This window comes from Amphiprion ocellaris, chromosome 11, assembly GCF_022539595.1.
Source record: "Amphiprion ocellaris isolate individual 3 ecotype Okinawa chromosome 11, ASM2253959v1, whole genome shotgun sequence".
Classification (NCBI taxonomy): domain Eukaryota; kingdom Metazoa; phylum Chordata; class Actinopteri; family Pomacentridae; genus Amphiprion; species Amphiprion ocellaris.
The window spans coordinates 21,476,885-21,504,025 of record NC_072776.1 but is presented as its reverse complement, the minus strand read 5'-3'; the positions used below and the strand labels follow the sequence as shown (position 1 = coordinate 21,504,025).

The following is a 27,141-nucleotide window of genomic DNA, read 5'->3' as shown; positions in this document are numbered from 1 at the left end:
AAGGGGTTCATGGAGAGAAAAGCACCTATACATCTATGAAGTCACATTCTAGAGCGAGGGATGGTGTAGAGTTACATCTAAGCCATTTGAGGGCAGGAAGAGATTATTTTTATGGAAAGTGCTTTTAAATATGTAACTCTGACACACAGAGGAATTTTTAAGTTAAATCAACGACTGCAGATGGACTGTAAACTAGTTCTGAATCCTAAAGTAAGCTGAAACTACTCATGTTGCTTTAATGAACTTCTTGTTATACTTCAGAGTATTCACTTTCTCCTCCGTACGTGCATGTTAGGATAACACACACAACAATTACAGTATACGTGTTTGCTTTGGACTCAGTGGTCACTGTTTGCCTGTGACACAACTTCCTGTGAGTTGTATTTTGTCTGAGAAAGGAAGGATCAAGTAACCAATTTAGAGTTACCACCCAAAGCCAAGTGCCCACTTTCCCCACAAAGAACCAAAAATAAACACAAATACACCAGTGTGCCTTTTTGTGTTTGTATATGTGTGTGTCTGCTTTTATTGGCATCTCCTAAGTTATCCCTCACTTTTCTTCTATAGTACAGTTGCTTGGTTTACAAAAGAACTTGAGCTTTAGAACCTCTTTTCATGAATACCTTCATATGGGCACATACACTACCATTCAAAAGTTTGGAGTCACTTAGAAATACCCTTATTTTTGAAAGAAAAGCAGTTTTTTTCAATGAAGACAACATTGCATGAATCAGAAATATCGTCTAGACATTATTAACTTGGTAAATGACTATTCTAGCTGGAAACAGCTGATTTTTAATGGAATATCTCCATAGAGGTACAGAGGAACATTTCCAGCAACCATCACTCCTGTGTTCTAATGCTACATTGTGTTAGCTAATGGTGTTGAAAGGATAATTGATGATTAGAAAACCCTTGTGCAATTATGTTAACACATGAATAAAAGTGTGAGGTTTCATGGAAAACATGAAATTGCCTGGGTGACCCCAAAATTATGAATGGTAGTGTATCTCTCTCTCATAATTTGGTCTGCAGTTTGGCTAAGGCCCTCAAGATTAAGTTCGCTTGTGTTTCACGTGTACTGTATGATCACATGCAGGCACAGTATGCATGTTTTGGAGTGTGTGTGAGTGCAGCTGCTGTAGTCTGGTCATGGGCATTTGCTGTGTGACGCTGGCGGATGTTTGGCCACGCCTCATCGCCTCGGAGCATCCAGAAGATGTGTCTTATGACTACATGAGCATTTCTCACTTCACTGCACCAGCTTCTGCTTCGGCTAGTTTGGTCTGCTGCTGCTTCTTTGCTCTTAATTGGTTGTTTTTATTTGTCGAAAATAAAATTTGGGCTATTTTGTGTCATCAGAGGTTTGTTTGGTTAAGGAGCAGCATATGTTACCTCGTTTTTGGATTTGACTTCACTCACTGATTATTTGGTCCTCATTTTTTAACTTCTTTAACAGAAGTTCAGAAAACAACAGAAAATAATGTTTTTTTTTTCTATTTTTGATGAACTCATCTATGCAGAAGACACAGCACACGCAGTAACATAACATGTGCCACATCTGACCCTCCATGCAGTGGTAAGAAGTGCCAGTCAGCTGGCTTGTGTGTTTTTATGTGTACAAACATGCATCAGTTCCCACATGTTTGTCGGAAGAAACGGAAAGGCTTAGCAATTTAGATCCGTACACAGATGAGACAGAGACATGGGAATGAGGGAGGGAGGGAAAAGTTGAATATGAGGGAGAGAGATAACATGGTGGGAGGCAGAATGGGAGGGGGAGGGTGGCCAGCAGAGAGGGAAAGAAGGAGAGAGAGAGAAGGGAGAACCCAGAGCGGACAGAAGGACGAGACAAGGAGCTGTGGAGGAGTCTGGTCTGAGCGGAGCATGCAGTGGCCCAGTGCAGGCAACTGCTCAAAATAGAGCCCGTGTTTTGCTTTTTTTTTCCTTCTTCTTCTTCTTCTTCTTCTACGCCTCCGCTGTCGGAGAAAAGGGAGAGGTCTCTCTGAGGAAACTTCACTGCTGGACACAAAGTGGTGAGAGGCAGAGGGAGCTCTCCAGAGATGAACCGAGGAGGGTCTTTAAGAAGGCGGCTCTCCTCTCTGAGGGGGGCTTGGCGATGGAGTACCGGCTACCTTTTCAGGAAGGTAGGATGCCATGGAAGCTCAGATGGATGGAAGGATTTAGTCAAATGTGGCTGCTGTTTTCTCTCCTTTTCTTATCTGCTCCTTCAGTTTATTTCCTCTTTGTGATAGAAAAGTTTCTCTCATCTCTCTCTCAGACTTTTACCAGCCCCCAATGTCTTTTGCCCTCCCTCCTTTGCTCCCATGCTTTTTCTCAGATGGTTAATTTGTATGGCCTGCTTGTAAAGTCAACCTCCCCAGATGGTTTTCATCTGGAAACAGAGCCTGCAGGACCCCCCACTCCAGTTCCCGTCTCCTCCTCCTCCTCCTCACCCACTACCTTGCCCACCCCACCTTTGTCCTTCCCAGTGCAAGTTTTCAAACTGGAGAAACGGCTCTCAGGATGACTGTGTGGTGTTCAGGAGCTAATGACTGTGATTTTGCGGCCAATTTTGGTGGGAAACTACTGGAAGCACAAGAAATGCACGAATTTCTAACTTCTGTTCTGCTTATTTGCATCTGTTTTATTAGCATATTTCGAATTCTAACATGAACGCATGGCTCAAGCGCTCCTGTGATTTGCTGCTGTGGATTGCAAGCACAAACGGTCATAGAATCGCAGTACTTGGTTTTTCAGTGACAGAAACATCAATGTGACCACAGTGAAAGTCACTGTCGTATTACTGACCTTGGCCTCATTGTAATGCTTTTATTTACCCACATGGTTGCACTTAAACCTAAATCTTGTGGCTCATAAAATCCACTGCTCACCAATTCAGGCTAATTAGAAGCAAAACTATGAATTAAGTGCCAGTTTTGCAGCACAATACAAACTCCTCAGAACTCTCTCACAGTCTCTAATTAAGACGTCTTTGTATGCTGGTGGCACCGTGTCATGTGTTGGCTTCCACTTACCGGCATTGTTCTTGCCACTCAACAACATGAGGATGTTTTGATCACCTTACAGCGGCCCTTTAAGAGGAATTTGGGCTTTTTCCTGGCACTGATGCACGATACGTCCCGTAACACCACTCTTAAGATCAGCACTCTTAACCCTTCTCATGCTCTGCGTCTGTCTCTGAACCCTCTCCAGTGGGTCGTTTCTCGCTCATTCGTCTCTGTCCTCTTCTGGCAACTCACTGCACTTTATAGCTCCTTGCAACATGCTGAAACGTTTAGGCCAAAGTGCAGGCAGAAAAGAGGGGATTTGCTTCATGTCGCCTCAGTTGGACGGTGTTCTCATGAAAACTGGGGATGTAGGAGCATAGAATTTGTCAAAATAAACTGTCTGTGCTGGGAAAGAAGGGCAGATACATTAATCTGATATTTGTGTGTTTGTGCCCATGAATGTGACTTCATGCTGATATTTGTGAGATCTCATGGCTTCTGTAGAGTCTTTGCCTTTTTCTGCAAACAACAGTCAAACTGGGAGACTGTTCTCTTTTTTTTCATTCCGTCATGCAGCTAAATTCCAAAACAATACAAAATGTGTCATCAATCAAACTTCTGTCTTGCTACAGTGGGTTTGATTTGTTTTCCCAAAATAAAGTGAGTTTTAAAGTAAGGCTAGGTTGGATTACTGTGTAGCACCAACAGTAAATAACCTCCCTGCAGCTACACCAAAACGCCATCTAAGATAATCGGAATTCTGTCTTTCAAACTTCAATTGATGTGGTCAAAGCTTTCTTCTTCACTGAGTCCAAGTCAGTGAATTCATCTCCACAACATTATGTTCTGATGCAGTTAAACGGCATTCTCATTCTCATTCATTTTGAGTATTTTGTCACCCATGATGTAGTAAGAAAGGCTGTAGAGCAGGAGGATGGCGAAATCAGTCAACAGGATTTTGACCCAGGAGACTAAGGTTTGTGTCCCACGTTGGACCATTATTCTTTTTAAGTTTCATTTTAACTCATGGTTTGGTGAGGTTTAGGTGTCAAACCTACTTAGGTGTGACAGTTCAGGTTAAAATTCAACATTTTCACATCAGTGTTTTAAGCTTCTCCTCCATTATCTGGGTTAACAGGGTGACGAGTCCTGCCTCATCTTGTATGTGATCGTTTGTGTGAAAAAAAATCGTGTTGATTTAAAATGTATTTGTGAGAGTTACACAAACAAACAAAATCCTGATGAAATTATGTTCCCCTAAAAACATAACTGTGAATGCAGTTTAGTTGCATCGGAATATTATTTTTGGGAGACTGGGCTGAAAAATGTTGTGTTTTTTTTCTCTGCCAAAGAAGTTATGTGACGATCGGCATATGTTTGTCTGTCTGTTTGTCTGTCTGTTAGCAATATAACTCAAAAACAGAATAACAGATTTGGATGAATTTTTCAGGGATCGTCAGAAATGACACAAGGACCACCTGATTAGATTTTGCCAGTGATACGGCTTATAGTCTGGATCCATGGATTTGTTAAAGATTCCTGTATCACTGTGAGATAGCAGCTGGGCGTCACGGTAACTATGACTATAAGTGAACACTACATCAGCTGCCTGCCGATGATCACCTGATTGCGATCCTATTACAAATCGACCACTGCAGATTTATTGGGACTTATCCATTGGAAATGATAGAAGGAACAACTGATTAAATTGTGGGGGTGTTTCTGAGTCCCATCAATTCCTGCTACACGCTACACACCTGTGCTCAGCGCAAGGTCATTTTGTTTGTGGGTACGTCTATACTAAATGGCCACATTCTATGTTGCCGTAATTTCTGCCACAAATTTTTTCAAGATTTCATCTGTCAGAAATGATACGACAGAAATCAGAAATGAGCAACTCCTTGGCGGAGTACTACACTCTCTGAGTGCTTTTCTTGTTCATTTATGTGACATTTGTGTCCTTCAATCTGCAGTTTATATGGTGAAAGATTATACTTAGTTTATCAGTGAGTTCATTTTCTCATATCATATGAGATTGTGAGATGTAAATATTTCTGCATTACCGTGATACACTAACACAGTGATAAAAATGAACAGTTTCCTCATCAAAAAATATGTGAAGTGTTAAGAGGAACCAGAACCTGTTATGAGCAGCACCAGGCTGCCTGGATGAACAGTTGTCTGTTGTCTTTTTTTTTCATCTGCTTATCCTCGATCCCATCTACAAATTCTGTCAGAGCACTGATTGTGATCTTACATTTTCACAAAGCGGTGGTTTTTGCTGATTTTATCTCTGTGTAGTATTTGTGAGTTACCATAAGTGTTTAAGAATATGACACTTAAACTGAACTTTTAAAATGCCAAGCCTTGGACAGCTGCAGATAGTTGTTGTTATTATAATGCCATGCAGTCCATTTGGTCTGCAGGGAGGACTCAGTTGCATACGTGCACAGCAGGCTGTATCTACAGTATATATTCCATACATGCACACTACTGCTAAGTATGTGTGCTGCTCCACTTGCACTGTCATCGCCGTGCTGCACGTGAACATCCGTGGAGGGGTCTGCACAAACTTTCATAGACTATTGCATACACGTGATTGTGGAAAATATACCTCTGACCTTATAGACTCAGTTCAAAGACACGTTTCTTCGTAACTAGCTGGCTAATGCCAGCCAACCTTAGAAAGTCATTTTCACTGTTGCAAATTTTTACTTCCACATATTACTCACAACTTATTACAGAATAAAAACAAAACGGCTGCAACTTTTACCCCATTTGTGTGAGAAAAGTGGCTGCAGGTTTTGGGCACAAATAGCACAGTTTATGGACATTACTCACAGACAGTCAGCTGGTAGGAGAGCAGAGCAGAGCAGAGCTCATCCAGAGAGATCAGTGTGTGCTTGACACTGGCTGTTAGACGGCCAATCTGATCTAATGGATGATGATGGATAACAGCCCCCTCCTGTGCACATGTGACCCAAACACTACGGGGGAGTGAACAAGTCCACATGCCCTCTGACCCCCTTCTCGAGCTGGTCTGAGGGGGAGACGAGGCAGGCCAGGCAGAGTGGAGCCAAACACAGTCAATCACCTTCAGCCACACTTCCTCTGTAAGGGCCTCTCTGCTGGGATTTGTGAGTTTACCATGTGAAACCTTCCTCACATGGCATCACGTAAGACACCCCCCCATCCCAAGGTGAAATGCGCACTTGGTATTTTGTGTGTAAAGGCGCTTTTTCAGTTCAATTTTGTTTAGAGGTTTGGGGTCACCTGGATAATTTCATGTTTTCCATGAAAACTCACACTTTTATTCATGTGCTAACATAATTGCACAAGGATTTCTAATCATCAGTTAGCCTTTCAACATGATTAGCTAACACAATGTAGCATTAGAACACAGGAGTGATGGTTGCTGGAAATGGGCCTCTGTACCCCTATGTATCAGATTTAACATCAAGAAGACTGAGTTGTGGTGTCATCAGAGATCGATTTGATTCTTTCTTTGAAAAAGAAGCAAATCAAACACATCACACAGTCAATGCAACAATTAATGACAGGGATTTTTGCTTTGAAGATAATTTAGTGAACCAGCAAACCGCTGAAACACTGTCATTGCTGAACAAATATAATTTTTTAAAATGTCTTTTTCATTCAGATTGTGCAGGTTTAAAAATTTAACTAAACTGCATTCAGATTTACACTTGGAAAGTGATGCAATTTCATTTTGAAACAAATTTTCTCACCTGTGACATAATAGTAAAGATTTTTAGAAGTGGAGCAGGACTTTCACCCAGGAGACTAGCGTTCGAGTCCCATGTGACACTATTGTGCTTAAACTTAACTTACATTTTTCAGATTCAGACTCCTTTATTGTCATTCAGTAATTAACATCACAGATGCTATCACAGGATGAAAACTATGATGCACTACATGGATAAAAAGACAGAATAAAAACACAGAGTAAAGGATGTGTGTTATGAAGGCTATTAGCAACTAGAAACGGCTGTTATGAATGATATCTACACAGTTAATAAGGATATCGCACAATATTTATACACAATACATTAAGGGTATTGCACATATGTAAATGCTACAAGATTTTACAGTATATTGCATTTACTGTCAATCTATATATAACAATAATAACTATTGATCTATTATATATACACTACCGTTCAAAAGTTTGGGGTCACCAGACAATTTCATGTTTTCTATGAAAACTCACACTTTTATTCATGTGCTAACATAACTGCACAAGGGTTTTCTAATCATCAGTTAGCCTTTCAACACCATTAGCTAACACAATGTAGCATTAGAACACAGGAGTGATGGTTGCTGGAAATGTTCCTCTGTACCTCTATGTAGTTATTCCATTAAAAATCAGCCGTTTCCAGCTAGAATACTCATTTACCACATTAACAATGTCTAGACTGTATTTCTGATTGGTTTAATGTTATCTTCATTGAAAAACAGCTTTTCTTTCAAAAATAAGGACACTTCTCAGTGACCCCAAACTTTTGAACGGTAATGTATTTATGTATACACAGTCAGTAATGGATATTGCAGTGAAGATGCTACCAGATGCTACAGCGTATTGCACAGTTCTATTCTAACATACTGTATTAACCGTCTTATGGCGGTTGGGTAAAAGCTGTCCTTGAATCTACCTATTTTACACCTCTTTGCTGGGTACCGTCTACTGAGGGCAGGAGGGACAACAGTTTGTTGAAGGGGTGTGAGGTGTCCCTGATTATCCTTCTTGCCTTTTTGCCTCTTTACTGCTGGTTGGTATTCGCTATATGGTTAGGTTCATGTAAAATTTCATGCTTTGGTTAACACTTCACAATGATGACTACTTATTCGAAGTTTAATTAGGTTTAAAGTTTGCCATGTTTGGAGCTTCTCTTCCATTTACTGGGTTGCCATGGTGATAAGTCTCCACGCCATCTAATAAATGTTTGGTTAGCTGAAAAGGACCAACAGTAATGCAACAGAATGAATGCTTAAGATATGTTAGGTAATGCATATGTGAAATCAGGACCAAATGTAATTTGGCAGAAAATCCTCCAAGATGTCATGAAGAATTCAGTTTAGTTGTACTGGAGCCTAATTTTGGAGAAACAGGGGTGTTTCATTGTAAAATTGTTGTTTTAGAGAAAGATGGTATATGCATAGAACAACAATAAAGACCTGATGTTTTTCTTTGCCATTTGCAGGGCTCTACAAAATCATCAAAGAGCATGGAGTCACGGCGCAGACCATCAAGGTAACTTCTCTCCTCCCTTTTCTTGTTTCCTCTTTCCTCCTTTTCTCCAGAATTCCAGATTTATCGTTAAGGAGGTGAAATATTAAGCTCACCTTTTTCCATCTTCATTGACATCCAGCTTGACATGTGAAGAAGTTGACAATGAAAAGTCTAGATGTAACATGATATTTGCTGATTTTACCAGGGGAATTTGTGAAGCAACATGCCCCGTTGTTGAACTACACCTCTCACTGTTTGTTGGACAAAAAGATATTTGGTGTCAGCCCCTCTCACCTCGCTCCTCAGGGAGTCACAGATGTTGTCAGTTGTGTAGTTAATGTGTAAAACTTGACACCACAACAGCTTGTTTGGATGTGCAGGGCGAAGCCTGAGCGACAGTTTGGTTCCTTCACAGCAAATCAGAGAGTTGGTACGAGGTAATAAAAACAGTTCAACATCTGGTACATTACTGTTTTAAACAGCACGTGCAGAGTATGTGTTAGTTCATTTCACTGTGATGATTACACTTGATTTCCATCCATTTAAAGGACGATCCAAGTCAGTCATATGATACCTGTGTCTTATGTAATATTTACACTAAATGAATGTATCCAGTTACACTGGTGGGTTCAGACAGGCTGATTTACACTCCTGTAAAAGCAGATACTTTTCTATCTGTTTGATAAAACCTCCACCCACCATCAAAAATGGGATTCAAGTTGCACTTTGAATAGGAAGTTTACATACATTGTTAGGTAATGCTGGTGATGGTCCGTTTTTTGTAAAAGGAGCGCTAACAGATGCTGAAAACCCTAAAACAAGCTAAACGATGCTAAAAGCTAGAGGAGTTCTACACACTCTGAGTTACATTTTAAATCATTGTTACGAGGAATCCCTTTCCCATTATCAGTTCATCATTACCTAAGGATATGGGAGAAAGTCCAAATTCATAAATGACATATTATATGCAGTGAAAAATATGTTTCCTTGATAAAGTGTACAAATAAAAAATGAACAAATCAATTCAAGTACTGAGTGTGGAAAAATCAACCCTTCAGGTCATGAGAAAATATATAAATTCACCTATCAGGAAGCATGGCAGGTCTGATTACAAGCTCAGGTCAACAGGGCGCTGAGCATTTAAAACAGAAGAGGCTGAACTTCTGGTTGTTGACTTTTATTGCAAAAACTAAAATTTCTGCCAAGTTTCTTTTTTCTTTTTTCATTTTTTTTTTTTTTTCTTACAGCCTAATGTCTCAGGTTTCCTGATAAAACATTCCTGGTTCATAGTTGGTGTTTGTCCAAGTGCAGAAAATGAGATCACTGCAATGCTGAAATTGACCGTGTGGAGATAGTGCATCATTCATCAATGTGATATGCAGAAAAGGAGCAATCACTTCATCTTTTCAACTGATGAGAAGCAGGTTGGCACTCAGCCGGCCAACGCATGCTGGTCTTTCTGGAATAGCACCAAACCACAGGTCTATATTGGCTCTGGCTGCAGTATGAGGCGAAAGACACACACATGCAGAGACAGAGAGGGAAAGTGAAAGCATACGGCAGAGAGAGAAGTAGAAATAGAAACACTAAGAACTACAAAGAAAGATGGAGATAATGGTGAGAGAGAATGAGGTGAGATGCAAGTACAAAACGGTAAAATCACAAAGGTTTTTGCAACACATGGAAAGACACAACCTTTAGAAAACCTTTAAGATAAGACATCTATGGGCACTCAAATAGCTCAACTGGTTTGTGGGCGACTCATGGTTCAAGTCTGACCCACGGCTATTTGCTGCAGGTCCTTCCTCCATTCTTCTCTCCACTGTCCTCTAAAGGCTAAAATAAGGCCAGAAAAATAACTTAAAAATAAAAGATAAGACATCTGTCACGGCGCATTGGAGACATGTGTGACATATCCATTTCTCCTCTATCTCTGATGATGAATCATTTTCAGTAAGCATGTTCTGAGTGGGTCCAGATGTACAGTACAGAGCAGGCCACATTATTTGTATGTTAAAGCTGGAGCGATCGTCTCTCCCAGACATATGAGCAATTTCCTCGGGAGGCCACTCACAGCTGACAAATGTGGGAAATATGCCACAGTCTGGGTCCAGACACCTCTCACTTAGCCTCCTCATCTCACCCTCCACTGACTTCACCTCTTTATGTTCTCTAGACAATTTCTGTCTGAAAGAAAACGTAATTAAAATGAAAAATCCACTCTTACCCTTGGGCAGTTATAGAGAGCTGTTGCATTTAAAACAAGAGTCGTGTGTTTTGAGAGATACTATTAAGACTTAAATACCACTCTAATGTGTGCCTGGTAAACAATTAAGGTATCTCTATTTCCCTTTTCAAATCTTTATTCTAAGCTAAAGGCCATTTTGTGTGTTCCACATGTCTGCAAGTGTACAGGTGATGTAAATTCCATCATCTGCCCAAGTTCAGGAAGGTCAACATGAACCTCGCTGCAGATCTCTGTGTGCAGTGTAACCCATGCAGACTGTCCTCACTGTAAGCCTGGCGACTGCACAATAAAAATAAATAGTCTGTCCATCCATTATCTATACACCACTTAATCCTCGTTAGGGTCACGCTGGGCTGGAGTCTATCCCAAGTGACTTAGAGTGACGACAGGGGACACTCTGGACAGGTCACCAGTCTCTCACAGGGCTATATATAGAGACAAACAAGGACACTCATATTCACACCTACGGACAATTTAGAATCTCCAATTAACTTTAGCTTGTTTTTGGACTGTGGGAGGAAGCCGGAGTACCCGGAGAAAATCCACACATGCACAGGGAGAACATGCAAACTCCATGCAGAAAGATCCAGGGAAGGCCAGGATGTGAACCAGGGATCTTCTACCTGCAAGACGAAAGTGCTAACCACCAAGCCAAAAAATAAGTAGTGCTTTATACAAATGCTTGCTGTAAGGAGAGGCTGTACAAGGAGATTCTTCATCAGCCACATCTTTTAAATTGATCTTTAAATAAATTAGAATTGAAATAGTTGCTGCTGGACTGTGGATGTCCTTTAATTTGTATAGGCATTCCCCTGCATGCCGTGGTGTTACAGCTCAGTCTATAACTAACAGCGACATCCTGTAAAAAATGCTGAGTCACAGCCTGTTGGAAACATTCACAGAAGCGCTGTGTGTTTTTCAGTGTTTGATATGAGGGGTGATGTGACCGTCTAGAGACCGAGGCATACCTATTGTAGTGTGATGGAACCAGATGCACCACTATGCGATTTCAAAATCTGCCTCGGTTATGCAGAAATAATGAATTGGCCTTAACAGGCTGCCGACTGCATTCTATCAACCCCTTTTCTATAGTAATAATATCTAAAACGTTTCTCCAAGCAATATTGTTGATATAAGTCAAAAAGATTGTGAGATAAGTTTTGGAACTTATGACCCCCAAGGATCAATGAAATGTATTTAGATACATCTGAGACATTTCATATTTGTTTTGGATGAGCATCTACTCTGATATAACTTTTGGGGCTGGCCTTCATTCTTCCTTATCCTTTGCAGCCGAGCCTGTTTCATGTCCTCCTTAACATGATTTAACTCAGATTCACTAAACTCAGTTCCTTGGTTTTCCTAAAACAATTCTCATTATCATTGTCTATTCTGGGATTATGAGGTGCACACGTTCTATAATCTGTGCTGCAATATTGTCTTCTTAGACGGTTCTTAGATGGTTTCAAGTCTAACAACGTGGCATGTTTAATGCAGTGGGAGAGCTTACATTCTGGAGAAAACTATGAGCTCTGCTGGGATTTAATGATGTCATTGTGGATGTGGTATTTATGGTGCATTGCCCTCTCCATATTAGGATATTTGTTCCTTGTTGACTTGATAAAAGAATGCTGTGTTCAACTAAATCTGAGATGCAGCTTGCATCACTGAGGACATTCAGAACGATGTTTGCAGATGAAGTAAGCAACTACATATTTTTAGGCTTTGGCTCCATACGGGAGACTCTTTGGATGCGGAATGATCCGAATCAAAGTACAGATGAATGTGTAAATCTGTCCTGATATGATGTGTCTGGTGATATCTGTGAAAGACATTGTTGTTTTAGTATTAAATCGCTATCATGTGGAAATTATACTGTGTAGATTTTTCTAAAACTGCATTCACTTGGGATACGTCTAAAGATGCCTACTGTGTACTTTTGAAGCAGCAAAAGAAAAAATTATAATGCAAAGTACAGTCAGCTGATTGCCTAAATCACTGCCTAAAAACTGTGATTTATACCAACAAGAACATATTTATGTATTTATGTGTATTATTAGTTGGGGTTTTCTCTCTGTTTTCTTTTGCTATTGTTAGATCCTTTTGTCTGTTCTTTTGTATAAATGTAGATGGACATAATGGTGTATATTTATTATAAACCATGTTCATTATTATTAATATTAGTGTTTATAAATGGTAGTATGTTGAAGAAGCAGGGAGAATAGATTTATAATCATTTGTGTGAGAAGAAGGGGTGGGATTAGATAAGTTTCAATTTCTTCCCACTCCTTTTTGAGCACCTTATTTATTGTCTTTTGTCGTTTTCTTCTTTTTTTTCTTTTTTTTTTTTACGTTGAAATTTTAATAATAATCTTTCAAAAATCAAAAACTGAAAAATCAAATCCCTAACTTCGGTCATCAAAATGAAGGTGTAAAGTACGAGTTAAACCATCTTCTCTCTGTAGAGGAACTGACAGACAGAAATGTCTAGAATAAACTGATGTCCACGTAAACTCACTAACCTGAGGCCTTTTGGCAGTCTTGTTGGTTCCTATTGTTAAAGGCATCATAATTCAGCTAACCTGATGAACACAAGCACATGTGCATAAATCACATGTGCTGCATTACTTCTGGGTATTAAACGCCTTCTAACATTGATGTTTCGCGGTCCAATGGTGGGGCCGCTGATATTCAGAATCCTCCTGTCTAACCTGAATTGCCAATTCTTGTCTGTTTGTGTCCAGGAGTGTGAGTCTGCTGCAGGCCCTGGAGGAGAACTACGAGCTGGACCTGATCTACATCACAGAGAGGATCATCTCCGTCTCCTTTCCCAGCAGTGTGGAGGAGCAGAGCTACGCTGCCAACCTGAGGGAGGTCGCCTCCATGCTGCGCTCCAAACACGGCCACAACTACCTGGTACAGTTTCCAAATGACAGTTTTCAGTAAAGTAGAGAAGATGAAAATTTCAGCTTCCCAGATCAGCCCATCATCAGCTGACCTCCCTCAGTTCCAGCCACAGATTCACACAACAGAATCCTTATGTAACATCTACACTCATCTATAAACATTTGATGCTGTTTCTTATTGCAGTCTGCAGTGACTGCACAGTTCCAGCCTTCCTCATATTGTGATATTGAGTGGCAGGTGACACAAAAGCTTTGTCAAGGACTTACCCCTCCAACATATGGCAACTGATACACTAGTGCCAGATGCTAACAGCTATGTTAGAGTTTGGATAATGGGTCTTAAATTTACACCAGATGACTTTGAGAAACTTGTCATTCTATTCTCAAGCAAAAGGTAAATAATTATACTTTTGGAAAATATAAAACAATCCACCATAAAACTAACCAAGAGCATCAGCAGCTTGAACAGTTTGTTTGTTTCACTGCCCTCCATATGGATCAGCAGGTAATTACAGCTGAGCCAGAAAGATGTAACAATGTACACTACCGTTCAAAAGTTTGGGGTCATTTAGAAATGTCCTTATTTTTGAAGGAAAAGCAGTTTTTTTCAATGACATTATATTAATCAGAAATACAGTCTAGTCATTGTTAATGTGGTAAATGACTATTCTAGCTGGAAACAGCTGATTTTTAATGGAATATCTCCATAGGGGTACAGAGGAACATTTCCAGCAACCATCACTCCTGCGTTCTAATGCTACATTGTGTTAGCTAATTGTCTTGAAAGACTAATTGATGATTAGAAAACCCTTGTACAATTATGTTAGCACATGAATAAAAGTGTGAGTTTTCATGGAAAACGTGAAATTGTATGTGTGACCCCAAACTTTTGAACGGTAGTGTAACTGTAAGACTTGATTCTACTCCGTTACAGACAGTAGGTTGGCATGAACACTACTGCTAAATATGCCTTTGTGGAGAAAACACACATGGTTTCAGATTGGGCTGTAGCACCGTGCTAATGGGATTATTCCTGAGGTGTGCTGACCACAGTTGAGCACAGTGTTTCTGGACAATTTAAAACTTCCTACTGTCTTTGTCCACTGTTGATGGGACGCATGGACTAATCAAGGCACCTCCACACCTGGCAGAAACTGCTTCAATTGTGTGAAGTTAAGGACCCATTTTTTGAAAAACAGCACATACATTTTGAGTTGTAAATCTGCCAAGCTTATCAGTATAAACTGCACATGTGCTGTGCACTAGTGTCAAAATAAACAGCTCTAGAATCAGTTACCAGGCATGTCCTCCAAAGCCTGCAGAGGATAACCCTAAGGAATGTTCTTAAATAATGTACATGGTTTGTTTTTATCTCCTTTTCTTTAGCTCTTCAACCTCAGTGAGAAACGTAATGACATCAGCCAACTTAATCCAAAGGTAAACTTGACTGCTTAACATCTCCTCTCCTACGTATTTTCTGACCATCAGTCCAACAGTATTCTCTGTGATTCTCTCTCAGGTGTTGGACTTTGGCTGGCCTGACCACCACGCTCCAGCTCTGGACAAAATCTGCAGCATCTGCAAGGCCATGGACACGTGGCTAAGTGCCGACAGCCACAATGTGGTGGTAATACACAACAAGGTGAGGCTGCTGTGAGGACGTAGCGGACAGTAGATGGTGCTCTCAGGCTCTTCTCGGGACCCCCTGTTCTCCTGGAGGCCTCAGCTGTCTGTGTGCCTGTAATGATGTTCTTCCTCAGTGAAACACTGACATTTAGGGCGGAGTGTTTGTGTGTGAGATTGCATCTCTTTGTAAGCTTGTTTGGGTTAGGTTGTGCTGGATGACGGTTATGAAAACACAAATTAGGGTGGTAAGGCATGCCAGTCATCATGACTACTTAGGTTTATTTAGCCTTTTACCCCTAACAATACCATAAAAGCTGAATTGACCAATATTTTCCTGTTGTTGCCTAAACTTACTCGCATCACATTATACTCTTGTGGCAAGCCACACTCATTTGGCCCCTAAGTATGCTGACACAAACCATAAAAAGTATATCCAAATACAACTACTGGGCCGATGTCCCAAATGTAATACCTAATCATTTTCACATTAACCCCACTGTGTTCCTGATCGTATTTTGCAACATAAGAATTAACCATGGGATCCTAAAGCTTCATGCCTCATTCCAAGATGTTCCCACAGGGAGGCTGCAAATAAGTTGGCTGCTATAACAACCGGTGTTATTTTTTTTTTCCTGTGAGTTGAGTAACGCTGGTGATGAGCGTGTGGGCTTGGCAGTTGTGGTGGTCACTAAGGAAGCAGCCCGTGTTGGGTTTCCACATATCAACAAATCATTTCCACCGGACTCCCTGCTGTTAAAATGACTCCGATATTTATAATGCGGAACACACTTATTCTCCACAATGATTCTTGTTTTAAAGGATAGATGTAGAAAAAGAATGCAGTCTGACATGGGTGTGTTTCTATAGTAACGTGCTCAAACTTAAGCTTAGCCCAGCCATTTTTTAATCAATAAATGACAAATACAAAAATATACACTACCATTCAAATGTTTGGGGTCACCCAGACAATTTCATGTTTTCCATGAAAACTCACACTTTTATCCATGTGCTAACATAACTGCACAAGGGTTTTTTAATCATTAATTAGCCTTTCAACACCACTAGGTTGCTGGAAATGTTCCTCTGTACCCCTATGTAGATATTCCATTAAAAATCAGCTGTTTCCAACAAGAACAGTCATTTCCCACATTAACAATGTCTAAGCTGTATTTCTGATTAATATCATGTTATCTTCATTGAAAAAAAAATGCTTTTCTTTCAAATATACAGACATTTCTAAGTGACCCCAAACTTTTGAACGGTAGTGTAAGTTGCAGACATGCTGTAAGCAATGTTTACTATTCTGTATTTTATTTCTGTATCTAAAAGTCAGGTCTGTTATTAAATTTTGTGATGAGGCTACACTGTGGTTTATGTCCACATCACCATAACGTTAGTGTTTTAACAGCTCCATTAGAAAAAAAAAATCCTAAATAAACCCGTTGTTTGCATGCTTGACCATCACGGGTAGAAGATAACACGCTCAACTTACTCCTAATGACTGATGTCTTCATCAGGGCAACCGTGGCAGAACCGGCGTGGTGGTGGCAGCCTACATGCATTACAGCAACATATCTGCCAGGTAGGTCTACAAGCTCCACAGCAGCTGGAGAAGTTGCTTATCACAGCCACAGAGAGGAGGCATGAAGATGGTATCTGTACTCTTCTGGAAGCATAAAAATACAAGCAGAAAGCAATAGAGGAGCAGACATGAGAGGAAAAATTAGATAAGCCAGCATTGTTCATCACAAGACTGTAGCCTGTATCTGCGATGTGATGAACTGAAGGAGGAGGGGTGGAACATGAGGCTGTACTCTTTGGAGAAATTCAAATAAAAAAGCTTGATATCGTAATTATGAGCTGAAAGCAATGAGTTAGCTTTAATAGTTAGTGCACCATGAGACTCAAGTTATAAAATGACTTTGTTTTTACTGGATTTGTTTTTCTAAAAGAGCAAACAAGAATGACATTCTTGAATAAAAAAAAAAAAAAAACACTATCGGAAGAGCGCATGACTCACTGTTTTTAAAGCAGCACTGATTGGCCAAAGAAAACACATTCACACACAAAAACAGTCTGGCTTCCCTCACTATTAGATTTCCTTGTAATCTCATTGTCCCATAAGGCAACTTAAAACAGTGATCAGGTTGCTTTGAAAACATATGTAGCAACACAATAACTGAACACGGACCAACTGTGATATTGAACTCTGCCATATGTGAATGCAAATGTGAAGATGTTGCACTGTTCTCAGGTTATGCAGAATTAGCTCTGTTTAGATACGTGTTGGTCATGCAGGGCTAACAATGCCATGATATAAAACTTCAAACTGACAATACATTCTTTAGATGTGTTCATCTGATACACTCTTATTTGTGCTGGGTGCATCTTGTCTGGTTAATTCTGTGCTTATTTTTGTGGCAGTGTGATGTCTGACATTAAGCACATTTACGGAAACGTTTGCATGAAACACTTCTATTCTATTCTATTCTATTCTATTCTATTCTATTCTATTCTATTCTATTGCTGGATTGCAGTGCTGACCAGGCTCTGGACAGGTTTGCCATGAAGCGCTTCTATGAAGATAAAGTGCTTCCTGTGGGCCAGCCGTCTCAGAAAAGGTCAGTTTTGCCTCACTTCTTTTTTATAGTTTGACCCTGTGGCGAACTCTGTCACAGAGAAATCTGTCTTTTTACAAAGTAAAACATTTTAAAGCTGCATTCATTGATTTTTATGGGCTCCTGGGGGCCGTAACTGTAAACACAATGTCAACATTTTATCACTTTAAAAAGTATCAACTTGTTAATGAAAAATCTGCCTATGTAGACATTCCACAGCCAACATTAACATTCGTCTGGAGTCACGTTTCAGGGCCACTGTATGGATTTAAGTCCAGTTTTCTTATTTAAGTTCTAAGACTAAGTTATTGTGTCTTTATCGGCTAAATAGTCCTCTATGTTTGGTCTGTTTGGTCGGACTTTTTCCGCTGTAGCTGGAATCATTGTTTGTAAAGTGGAGTTGTTTTCTTTTTGGAGAAGCACAAACAAATATTCAAAGGAGGTTTAAAGTGAAGAACTGAATGGAAAATTTCTGTGGATTTCTCTCTTGCCTCTTTAAAGATACACATAGTCCTGTAATCCATTTTTGATATAACAAATCATATTAAAGCAGCTTTAAAGTATTTAAAGCTCTACATTTTTATTAGAAATGGTGCTTTGGTCTAAAGGTTGCCTCCTTTAATGTAGATGACAAGCTGAAAACATCCACTGGTGCTGCTAAAGGTCAAAGATTGTGTATCTTTGTTGTGGTGAACACAGGATTATAGTGTACATTCATCCCTTAGTTGTGGAACAGAAGGCATCATGGTAGAGTCTGACAACAGCAGCGCTTTGACTCCCTCCTCTTGCCCCTGCTCTCAGGTATGTGGAGTACTTCAGCGGTTTGCTCTCTGGACACATCAAGATCAACAACAAACCCCTGTTCCTCCATCACGTCATCATGCACGGCATACCCAACTTTGAGTCTAAGGGAGGTGAGTGTCATACACAACGAACCACACATGACTAAGAATCTTACACAAATCGCACATTTGTCAATAACTTCTTAATAATTGTGTTTCAGGTTGTCGTCCTTTTCTGAAAATCTACCAAGCCATGCAGCCCGTCTACACATCTGGGATCTAGTAAGTCTTGAAACACACTTGTGCTCAAATCCTTTTACAAGATTCCAGGGATAGCGAGCTCGTAATGACTCAATAATAAAATCCCTGATTTTCCTTTATAGCTTCTCCTCTAACTCCCCTGCTCCCCAAAATACACACATCACCCGTCTTGCCAGTTTACTCTCCCAGCTCGGCTCACATTATTTTATTTAGCTAGCCTCCCCTGCTGCCGACTCTGGTTTCTCTACTTTAGATCCCGTAATCGTGTCTAGTGTTATTTGTGACTGGAGAGCCAATATACAGGGCAGACAAGCATCTATGTGGACACCTGCAGAGTTTTCCTGCCCCAGGGTTCTGCTGGTTTCCAGGAGCAGACAGGAAGCAACAGATTGTATGGCTTTGTGTTGTTTTGAGAAGAGGGGAGGTTAGAGAAGAGGATAGGAGGCGAGTGCTGCACTGCCCTCGCATGGATGAGGCAGGCATACAGTCTGCACTTACAACTTATTTAAAATTATTACTGTTCAAATTTAGTTTCAATAATTTAATTATTAGTCGGTTTCCATAACTGAAATGGTGCGACTTTTTAACACACCTTTACACATCTTAACACAGCACTTGACTGACTCACTGGATGCAGACTTCAGGTATAAGCCCTCTATTTCGTGAAGCTTTCCCTGCTATCAGAGTGTAACTGTTTACGACAAACTCCAAATAGCGATGTAGCTGTGGAAATTGGCATCAAGGCAGCCCTGCTTGGTTCTTTAATAAAGCATCTATTTCAGTGACAGTGCTCTGTGAAAGCATCCCTTGGGTTGATGAAAGTAGACTTTGTTGGACAGAAAACCAAAAGAGTGAGCTAACGACGCTAAAGTGCTACACAGAGCACAAGAAAGCACATAGAAACGCCTTCTGCATTATTCATATTCATTTGATCCATTGTTACAGTAAAAATATTTCTTAGTGCAGCTTTAAACTCTTTGCCTTTGTAATTTTTTTCTATTCATCTGTTTAACATCGTTACGTAAATAGTAAAGCCTGCTGCTTTTACACTGTTTACATTACCATTCAAAAGTGTGGGGTCACCCAGAAAATTTTATGTTTTCCATGAAAACTCACTTTTATTCATGTGTTAACATAATTGCACAAGGGTTTTCTAATCCTCAATTAGACTTTCAACACCATTAGCTAACACAATGTACCATTAGAATACAGGAGTGATGGTTGCTGGAAATGTTCCTCTGTACCTCTATGTAGTTATTCCATTAAAAATCAGCTGTTTCCAGCTAGAATAGTCATTTACCACATTAACAGTATGTGGACTGTATTTCTGATTAATGTTATCTTCATTGAAAAAAATGCTTTTCTTTTAAAAGTAAGGACATTTCTAAGTGACCCTAAACTTTTGAACAGTGATGTATGTCCACAGTGGAAATACTACAAATAACTGTGTATAACAATCAGTGCATGTACATTTCCAGACTATCAAGCCCTTAAAGCCCCAAATCCCATTCTTCCCTGCTTCTCTCACATGCTCCCTATTAGCACTCTCTTCCCTTTGATCCTACTCTCCCTCTTAGACAGTTATGTAGACACTAATACTCAAAATTAGCCCAGCACTATACAGTAGTTATGTCCTGTGAAGGACGCTGGAAAAATATATAAGGGATTGTTAGTAGATCATGTGTGCATGTTTATAGACAAAAACAACAATACAGTGGAGTGATGCTGGATTTATAGTGTTGTTGTCCACAGTAGTAATTATGAAGCCAGGACTGTTATCTAATGTATTGTCTTTTCAATTCTTTGCAGTAATGTTCAAGGCGACAGCCAGACAAGCATCTGTATAACCATTGAGCCTGGTCTTCTTTTGAAGGGGGACATCCTGGTAAGAACAGCACAGACATACTGCAGCAGCAGCTAATGCCACACGATAAATACAGATAGAAATAACTCCGTACAGTCTCTAGCTGCTCTTAAACATTTAAATCATTTGGTTTCTGTGAATTTTAACTGCAAAATAGTAAAGTGGAAGCTCTGCATTTTTTTCTTCATGTCACTGGGGGAACTCTCACGTGTGAAGCTAATAATAGGAACGTTTTCTTCTCTTAAATTCTACCTTTGCCAGAAAGAAAGAAAAATAAGCTGATGTTAAATGAGGATGAGGAATTCCAGTGAGAACAGCTGCAGAAATGTACACAGGACGCAAGATTTTTATTGTTAAATAGTAATGAGGGAATCCTGTTGGTTTTTCCAATCTGACATCGGCTGTATGTACTGTATGCATGTGCTGTAACAGTTTATAGTGACCATTCACAGAAGAAATAGGGCTGTAAAATCCCAGGGAAAGACAGTTGGACTGGGTCCTATACCTCAGTTTATAGACCCTCATTAGCACACAATATGTTGCTGGAAACTATGACGTCAAAATAGCCATTCACTTCCTTTCCAACAGCGTTTAGGGATACACAGTGTACCATTCTAACATGACATAATCATTTAAAAGTCAAATTGCATGACAAATGTATGATTTTAATACTTTATGAGAAATATTTTCACATTTAGGGGATTTTTATTCAATCATTCTCGTTCCATTTGCCTTCACAGTGCAGAAGAAACATCCTCAGTCAAGTGCCTGTGTTAGCCTCTGGTTTATATGTACATGTAAAAAAACAGCACACATCAGCAAAGTTTCTGCTTCTGCTGTCATTCAGGCCATAATGTTATCCATGAGATGTCCTCGGGGCTCGTAATTTCAGCGTGGAGAATCTCAAAGGGAGCACTTATGTGATGTGTTGGCCCTCATATCTCATCCTTTATTTAAGACAGACTAATGGATTCTGCTAAATGCATCATCTGACCGGGCCGTTGCTTGCAGATGCTTGTTGTTAATCATGATAACGGAGAAGCTGTGAACTGTGGTTTTATGGCTTATTTGGAGAGACGTTAGTCAGCAGAGTGTGCTCCTCAAACTGATGTTGTGTGTTTGTGCAGTTGAACAGAGACGTGGATCATGAAGGCCAAAATTGCTAATTGCTGAATGGTTAGATGAAGAAGAAAGTAATTGTAGAGAAAAACCTTTATAAACATATTTGAAATTCCTTAGGTTTTGGCTGATTGCTGCTGTCATTGGTCAGTTAGTTATTTTAATTCAAAGATTGGTTTCAAGTCTGTCTTTTGGTTTATCATGAAGCTTTGTCCAGAATGTCACAATAAACCAAATCAGGTTAGATTATGACTAGTTCATTGTTTCGGTAAAGTCTTAAGTGAGTTTACCATAAATAGATTGCTTTCTATGTTATAAATGAGCATAAAGTAGCCAATTAGTGTAGCATTAAGACGGGAAACAGCTGGCCTTGCTCTACCTTATTTTAATTACCTAACATTACATCATTAGTTTTATCTATAGATAAACAAAATGTAAAGTCGAGATGTTCTACTTTGCTATGAGTGGTATACAGGACTTGTTTAATAAATAAACAAATCTAATATAGCTAGCTCTTTGTCCTTGTTTTCAGACCATACGGCGAGCTAATCATCTCTCGGCTCTAGCTTCATAATTGGTTCACAAACCAAAGAGCCACACAAGAGCAAGAAAGCCAATAAATAAAGATTTTCCCAAAATGTCAAACCATTCGTTTAACATCAAATATGCCCTATTCACAAATGTGGATAAACAGTTTTGGAAAGCTTGTGTGAAATTTAAAATGTGTCGGGACTCTGAAGGAAACATGTAAGTCTAAAATGATTGCTTTGCTCTTTCTATATGTCGTCCTTTAGCTTCGCCAGTTTTGTTCTCCCCGTGTATCAGACCCCTCAGTGGGAGGTTTACTGTATCCAAAAAGCTGCACAAAGCCACAGGAGCTTTTACTTCTTGTTATCCTCAGTCCTATATATGCTTATGTGGATTTCCATCCATCCATTATCTATACACCGCTTAATCCTCACTAGGGTCGCGGGGGGTGCTGGAGCCTATCCCAGCTGACTCGGGTGAAGGCAGGGGACACCCTAGACAGGTCGCCAGTCTGTCGCAGGGCCACATACAAAGACAAACAAGCACTCTCACATTCACACCTACGGGCAATTTAGAATGATCAATTAACCTCAGCATATTTTTGGACTGTGGGAGGAAGCCAGAGTACCCGGAGAAAACCCACGCATGCACAGGGAGAACATGCAAACTCCATGCAGAAAGATCCCGGGAAAGCCGGGACGCGAACCAGGGATCTTCTCGCTGCAAGGCGAAAGTGCTAACCACTACACCACTGTGCAGCCCTGCTTATGTGGATTTGGGAATCTTATATGTTTTGGTCTTTAGTCCTACACAAAAGAATGGAGGATCAGTCAGTCCCACTTTAAGTCAAAAGTCCTTAGTTTTTAACTGATTTTTTTCCAGTTATCATTTTCTTTTGTATTATGGTAAAGTACATTCAGTTTGCACCAATAGGAGGCATTCAGACCACTTCACTTTTTCACGTTACAGAGCTGTAAATGTAATTTTAAATGAATAAACTTAACAATTTTCTCATCATGTTACAGTGAATAATTCATACAGACAAAATGAAAACATGTTTTTGGCGATTTTGAAAATGTATTGAAAATTAATCTCTGAATAATGTTATTTACAACAAGTATTCAGACCCTTAAGTGTGTATTCTGTAGAACCCCCACTGGCAGTCGTTACAGCTTTGAGACTTCTTTAATAAGTCTTTAGAGTAGAAAGGCTAAAATGATTTTGGGCAGCATGTCCCATTCTACCTTACTAATTCTCTCAAGCCTTGTCAGATTGGAGGGGAAGCATCTCTGCACCCTTCCAGCCTCTTCAAAGATGTTTTCAGAGGTTTAAATCTGCCGGTTTACTTCAGCTGATTGTTATGCTAAAAGGTGAACTGTCAACCCAGTCTCAGGTCACTGCACTGTGGAGCAAGTATTCTTCAAGACTTCTCTGTATTTGGCTGCATTCGTCCTTCCTTCTTTTCTGGCCTGTCCCCTTCTTCCTTTCACTGACAGGCACAACCATAGCATGATGCTGCCACCACCATGCTTCACTGTATTGTTGGTTTTAGCAGGTGATGAACAGCACCTGGTGGTTGCCAGACATCGGAGCGTTTGGAGTTCTGTCCAAACAGTTGAGTTTTTGCCCTTTTAGACCATAGATTATTTTTCCTCATATTCTCAGAGTTCTTTAAATGCCATTTCAAGTGGGCTTTCATATGCGTTTTACTCAGAAAAGTGTCCACCTGGCCAGTCTACTATAAAAGCTTGACTTGTGCTCCAGAGATGGTCATTCTTTTGGCAGGTTTTCCATCTCTGCAGAATATCTGTGAAGTTCAAGTGACTGTTGGGTTCTTTCTCAATTCCCTAACCCAAGAGACTAAACTCTAGAAAGAGACATAATGGTTTCAAACGTCTTTGTTTTCACAACTATTGAGCAGGCAGCGGTCCTGGAAACACTCAAAGCTTTAGTGATGGTGCTAGGCTCTTGTTCTGATCTATGCTTCACCACATTTTTATCACAGAGGCCTACAGAGAGTTTCTTTGACTTTATAGCGTGATTTTTGTACTTACATGCAATGTGAAATGGGGGGACCTTTATGTACACTATTTATGTCTAAACATCTCTCAAGGAAAATACATCAGTCAGCATAAACCTGACGACAATTTGGAGCCACAGCAAAGGGTCTGAGTAATTTAGTAAATACAAAATTGCAGTTCTTGATTTTTGATACATTTGCAAAATTTCATGTTTTCACTTTGTTATTATTGGTTGATGAGAGTAGAATGATGTGAAAAAAGGTCTACTTTATCTATTTGAAATGAAATCTGCACAACTGTAGTGTGCAGAAAGTAAAATGGTTTGAATACTTTCTGAAGAGCCTGCATAGTATTTCAAAAGAAACCATAAAAAGCTTGGAAACGCTCACCGCTGTTGTAATGGTAGGATGTTTTACACTTGGTCAGTTTTGTATTCTTTACAGCCACAGTTTGTGAGCTGCACATTGTTTGGGTTGAGGTCGCTCTTTCTCTGGTAACTGTAAATGTGAGGTCCCTGTAAAAATAAAAAACAGATCCAGGCTGCCCATCAGGCAACAGCAGGAGGGAGAGAGCATATTTTCCTGTGTGTGGTTTAGTGTTGCTCTTAAAGCTACTGGGAGAACCAGATTGGAGAATAGTGCTTGTGGGGAGGCCTTATGTTACAAGGGATGTACACTGCTCAAAAAAATTAAAGGAACACTTTTTAACCTAAGTATTGCATCAAGACAGTGAAAATTCTGAGATACTGATCTGGTCAAGTAAGTAACAGAGATGGTTTTTAATCAGTTTCAGCTGCTTTGGTGTTAATGAAATTAACAACAGGTGCACTAGAGGTAGCATGAGGTGATACCTGGACCCTACAGAGGTTACACAGGCAGTCCAACTCCTCCAGGATGGTACATCGATATTTGTCATTGCCAGAAAGTTCACTGTGTCTCCCAGTACAGTCTCAAGAGCATGAAGGAGGTTCCAGGAGACAGACGGTTACTCTAGGAGAGCTGGACAAGGCCGTAGAAGGTCCTCAACCCATCAGCAGGACAAGTATCTGCTCCTTTGTGCAAGGAGGAACAGGATGAGCTCTGCCAGAGCCCTACAAAATGACCTCCAGCAGGCCACTGGTGTGAATGTCTCTGACCAAACAATCAGAAAGAGATGTAATGAGGGTAGTCTGAGGGCCCGACGTCCTCTAGTGGGCCCTGTGCTCACTGCCCGACACCGTGGAGTTCAGCTGACATTTGCCATAGAACACAGGAAATTTCTAGTCCACCACTGTGCTTTTCACAGATGAGAGCAGGTTCACCCTGAGCACATGTGACGGATATGAAAGGGTCTGGAGAAGCCGTGGAGAACGTTATGCTGCCTGTAACATTGTTCAGCATGACCGGTTTGGTGGCGGGTCAGTGACGGTCTGAGGAGGCAATTATAAATTATTTATAAAGATGATTTAAAAATAGACATTAAGACATTTACATCATAGAAATAAAACATAAAAGTGCATTAAAAGTCAAGAAAACAGATTGAGCATCTAAGAGAAAGCTGCAGTCAACAATCTGGTTTTCAGGCCTGATTTAAAAGAGCCAACAGTTTGAGCAGACCTCAGGTGTTCAGGAAGTTTGTTCCACAGGTGAGGAGCATGATATCTGAATGCTACTTCACTATTTTTAGTTCTGATTCTGGGAACACACAGTAAACCTGTCCCTGATGACCTGAGGTTTATGGATGCTTCATATTGAGCTAATAAGTCCAGGATGTATTTAGCTCCAAGACCATTCAGTGCTTTATAGACCAAGAGAAAGATTTTGAACTCTATCCCTTGACTAAAAGGAAGCCAGTGTAGTGTTTTGAGGATTGGTGTACGATGGTCCAGTTTCCTGGTGTTAGTTAGGACTCTGGCAGCAGCGTTCTGGATCAGCTGCAGCTGCTTGATTGATTTTCAACCAACTATATACCTTTCAGCTATAATCCAACCCTGTTAACCTGGCTTGTTGAGTGCTATTGCCCCTTCTTGATGAATCTCATCTGATGGTTTTCACCTTCCAGCTCAAGTGCTACCACAAACGTTACCGCAGCCCATGCAGAGATGTCATATTCAGGGTGCAGTTTCACACCTGTGCTGTTCATGACCTGGGGATCGTCTTTGGGAAAGATGAGCTTGATGAGACATTCAAAGGTACGAGATGTGGGAACAGTTTTGTCTCTGTATCGACTGGCATTGCAATATGTAAGAAAAGAAGTCACGTTTTTTCAATATTAGCTAAAGTAAGTAATAAAACCTGGACTAAAATGTTGCTTCTGCATGCCACGGACATGTCTTTAAGTATCATTTAAATATACTTGCCACTACTGTGGCAACACATAAAATTAATGACTTAAAATGTTTATCACCTTCTGATCTAAAGTGAAAACTCAGTGTGTCTCTTTCTTTCCTTTGGGCAGATGACAGGTTTCCAGAATATGGAAAAGTTGAGTTTATTTTCTCCTTTGGACCAGAGAAAATACATGGTAACTATCAATGTGACGAGTCTTATGACTATGCTCAGCATTTTCCACATATTACATTTTGTTTTAATGTTACCTACTTTTAGGACATTTTTGCTTTAATTAGATGGAGCAGGCAGCACATGAAGGGACGAAGATGATATGCAATAAAACACTCCAGCTAGATTCAGACATTTTCTTGTGTGAAGAAGTAATTCTTGTTTATTTACTGAAATCAAACAGGAAAATAATAATCTTACTGTAAGTTAGTCCTCAGAGCCCCAGGCAGTTTCTTTTCTGCTCCTGTCACAATTTTACCCACTGTGGGGTTCAATTTTCACAGCAAAACCATGACTAGAAGTAGAGAGAACTCAACAATGTCCTCTCTGCAGTATCACAGTTATAATGTTAGAATATTTCGTTTTTAAAGT

At 40.1% G+C, this 27,141-nt stretch overlaps 1 protein-coding gene across 19 annotated transcripts in view; it reads left to right on the top strand.

Annotated features, from left to right (window-relative positions):
- tns1b (tensin 1b) overlaps window positions 1-27,141 on the top strand; it is a 200,269-nt gene that overhangs the window by 130,801 nt on the left and 42,327 nt on the right. For 15 of the 19 annotated variants that reach the window (XM_055015174.1, XM_055015159.1, XM_055015168.1 and 12 more), the window contains 11 exons: window positions 8,231-8,280; window positions 13,252-13,423; window positions 14,800-14,850; window positions 14,933-15,055; window positions 16,557-16,621; window positions 17,577-17,660; window positions 18,459-18,571; window positions 18,661-18,721; window positions 20,510-20,585; window positions 26,273-26,402; window positions 26,669-26,736. In XM_055015174.1, coding sequence (XP_054871149.1) covers window positions 8,231-8,280; window positions 13,252-13,423; window positions 14,800-14,850; window positions 14,933-15,055; window positions 16,557-16,621; window positions 17,577-17,660; window positions 18,459-18,571; window positions 18,661-18,721; window positions 20,510-20,585; window positions 26,273-26,402; window positions 26,669-26,736 — 993 coding nt within the window. Of the gene's footprint in view, window positions 1-1,830; window positions 2,148-8,230; window positions 8,281-13,251; window positions 13,424-14,799; window positions 14,851-14,932; window positions 15,056-16,556; window positions 16,622-17,576; window positions 17,661-18,458; window positions 18,572-18,660; window positions 18,722-20,509; window positions 20,586-26,272; window positions 26,403-26,668; window positions 26,737-27,141 lie in introns of those variants that run through there. The other 4 variants (XM_035952280.2, XM_055015160.1, XM_055015175.1 and 1 more) reach the window with 2 other exon arrangements.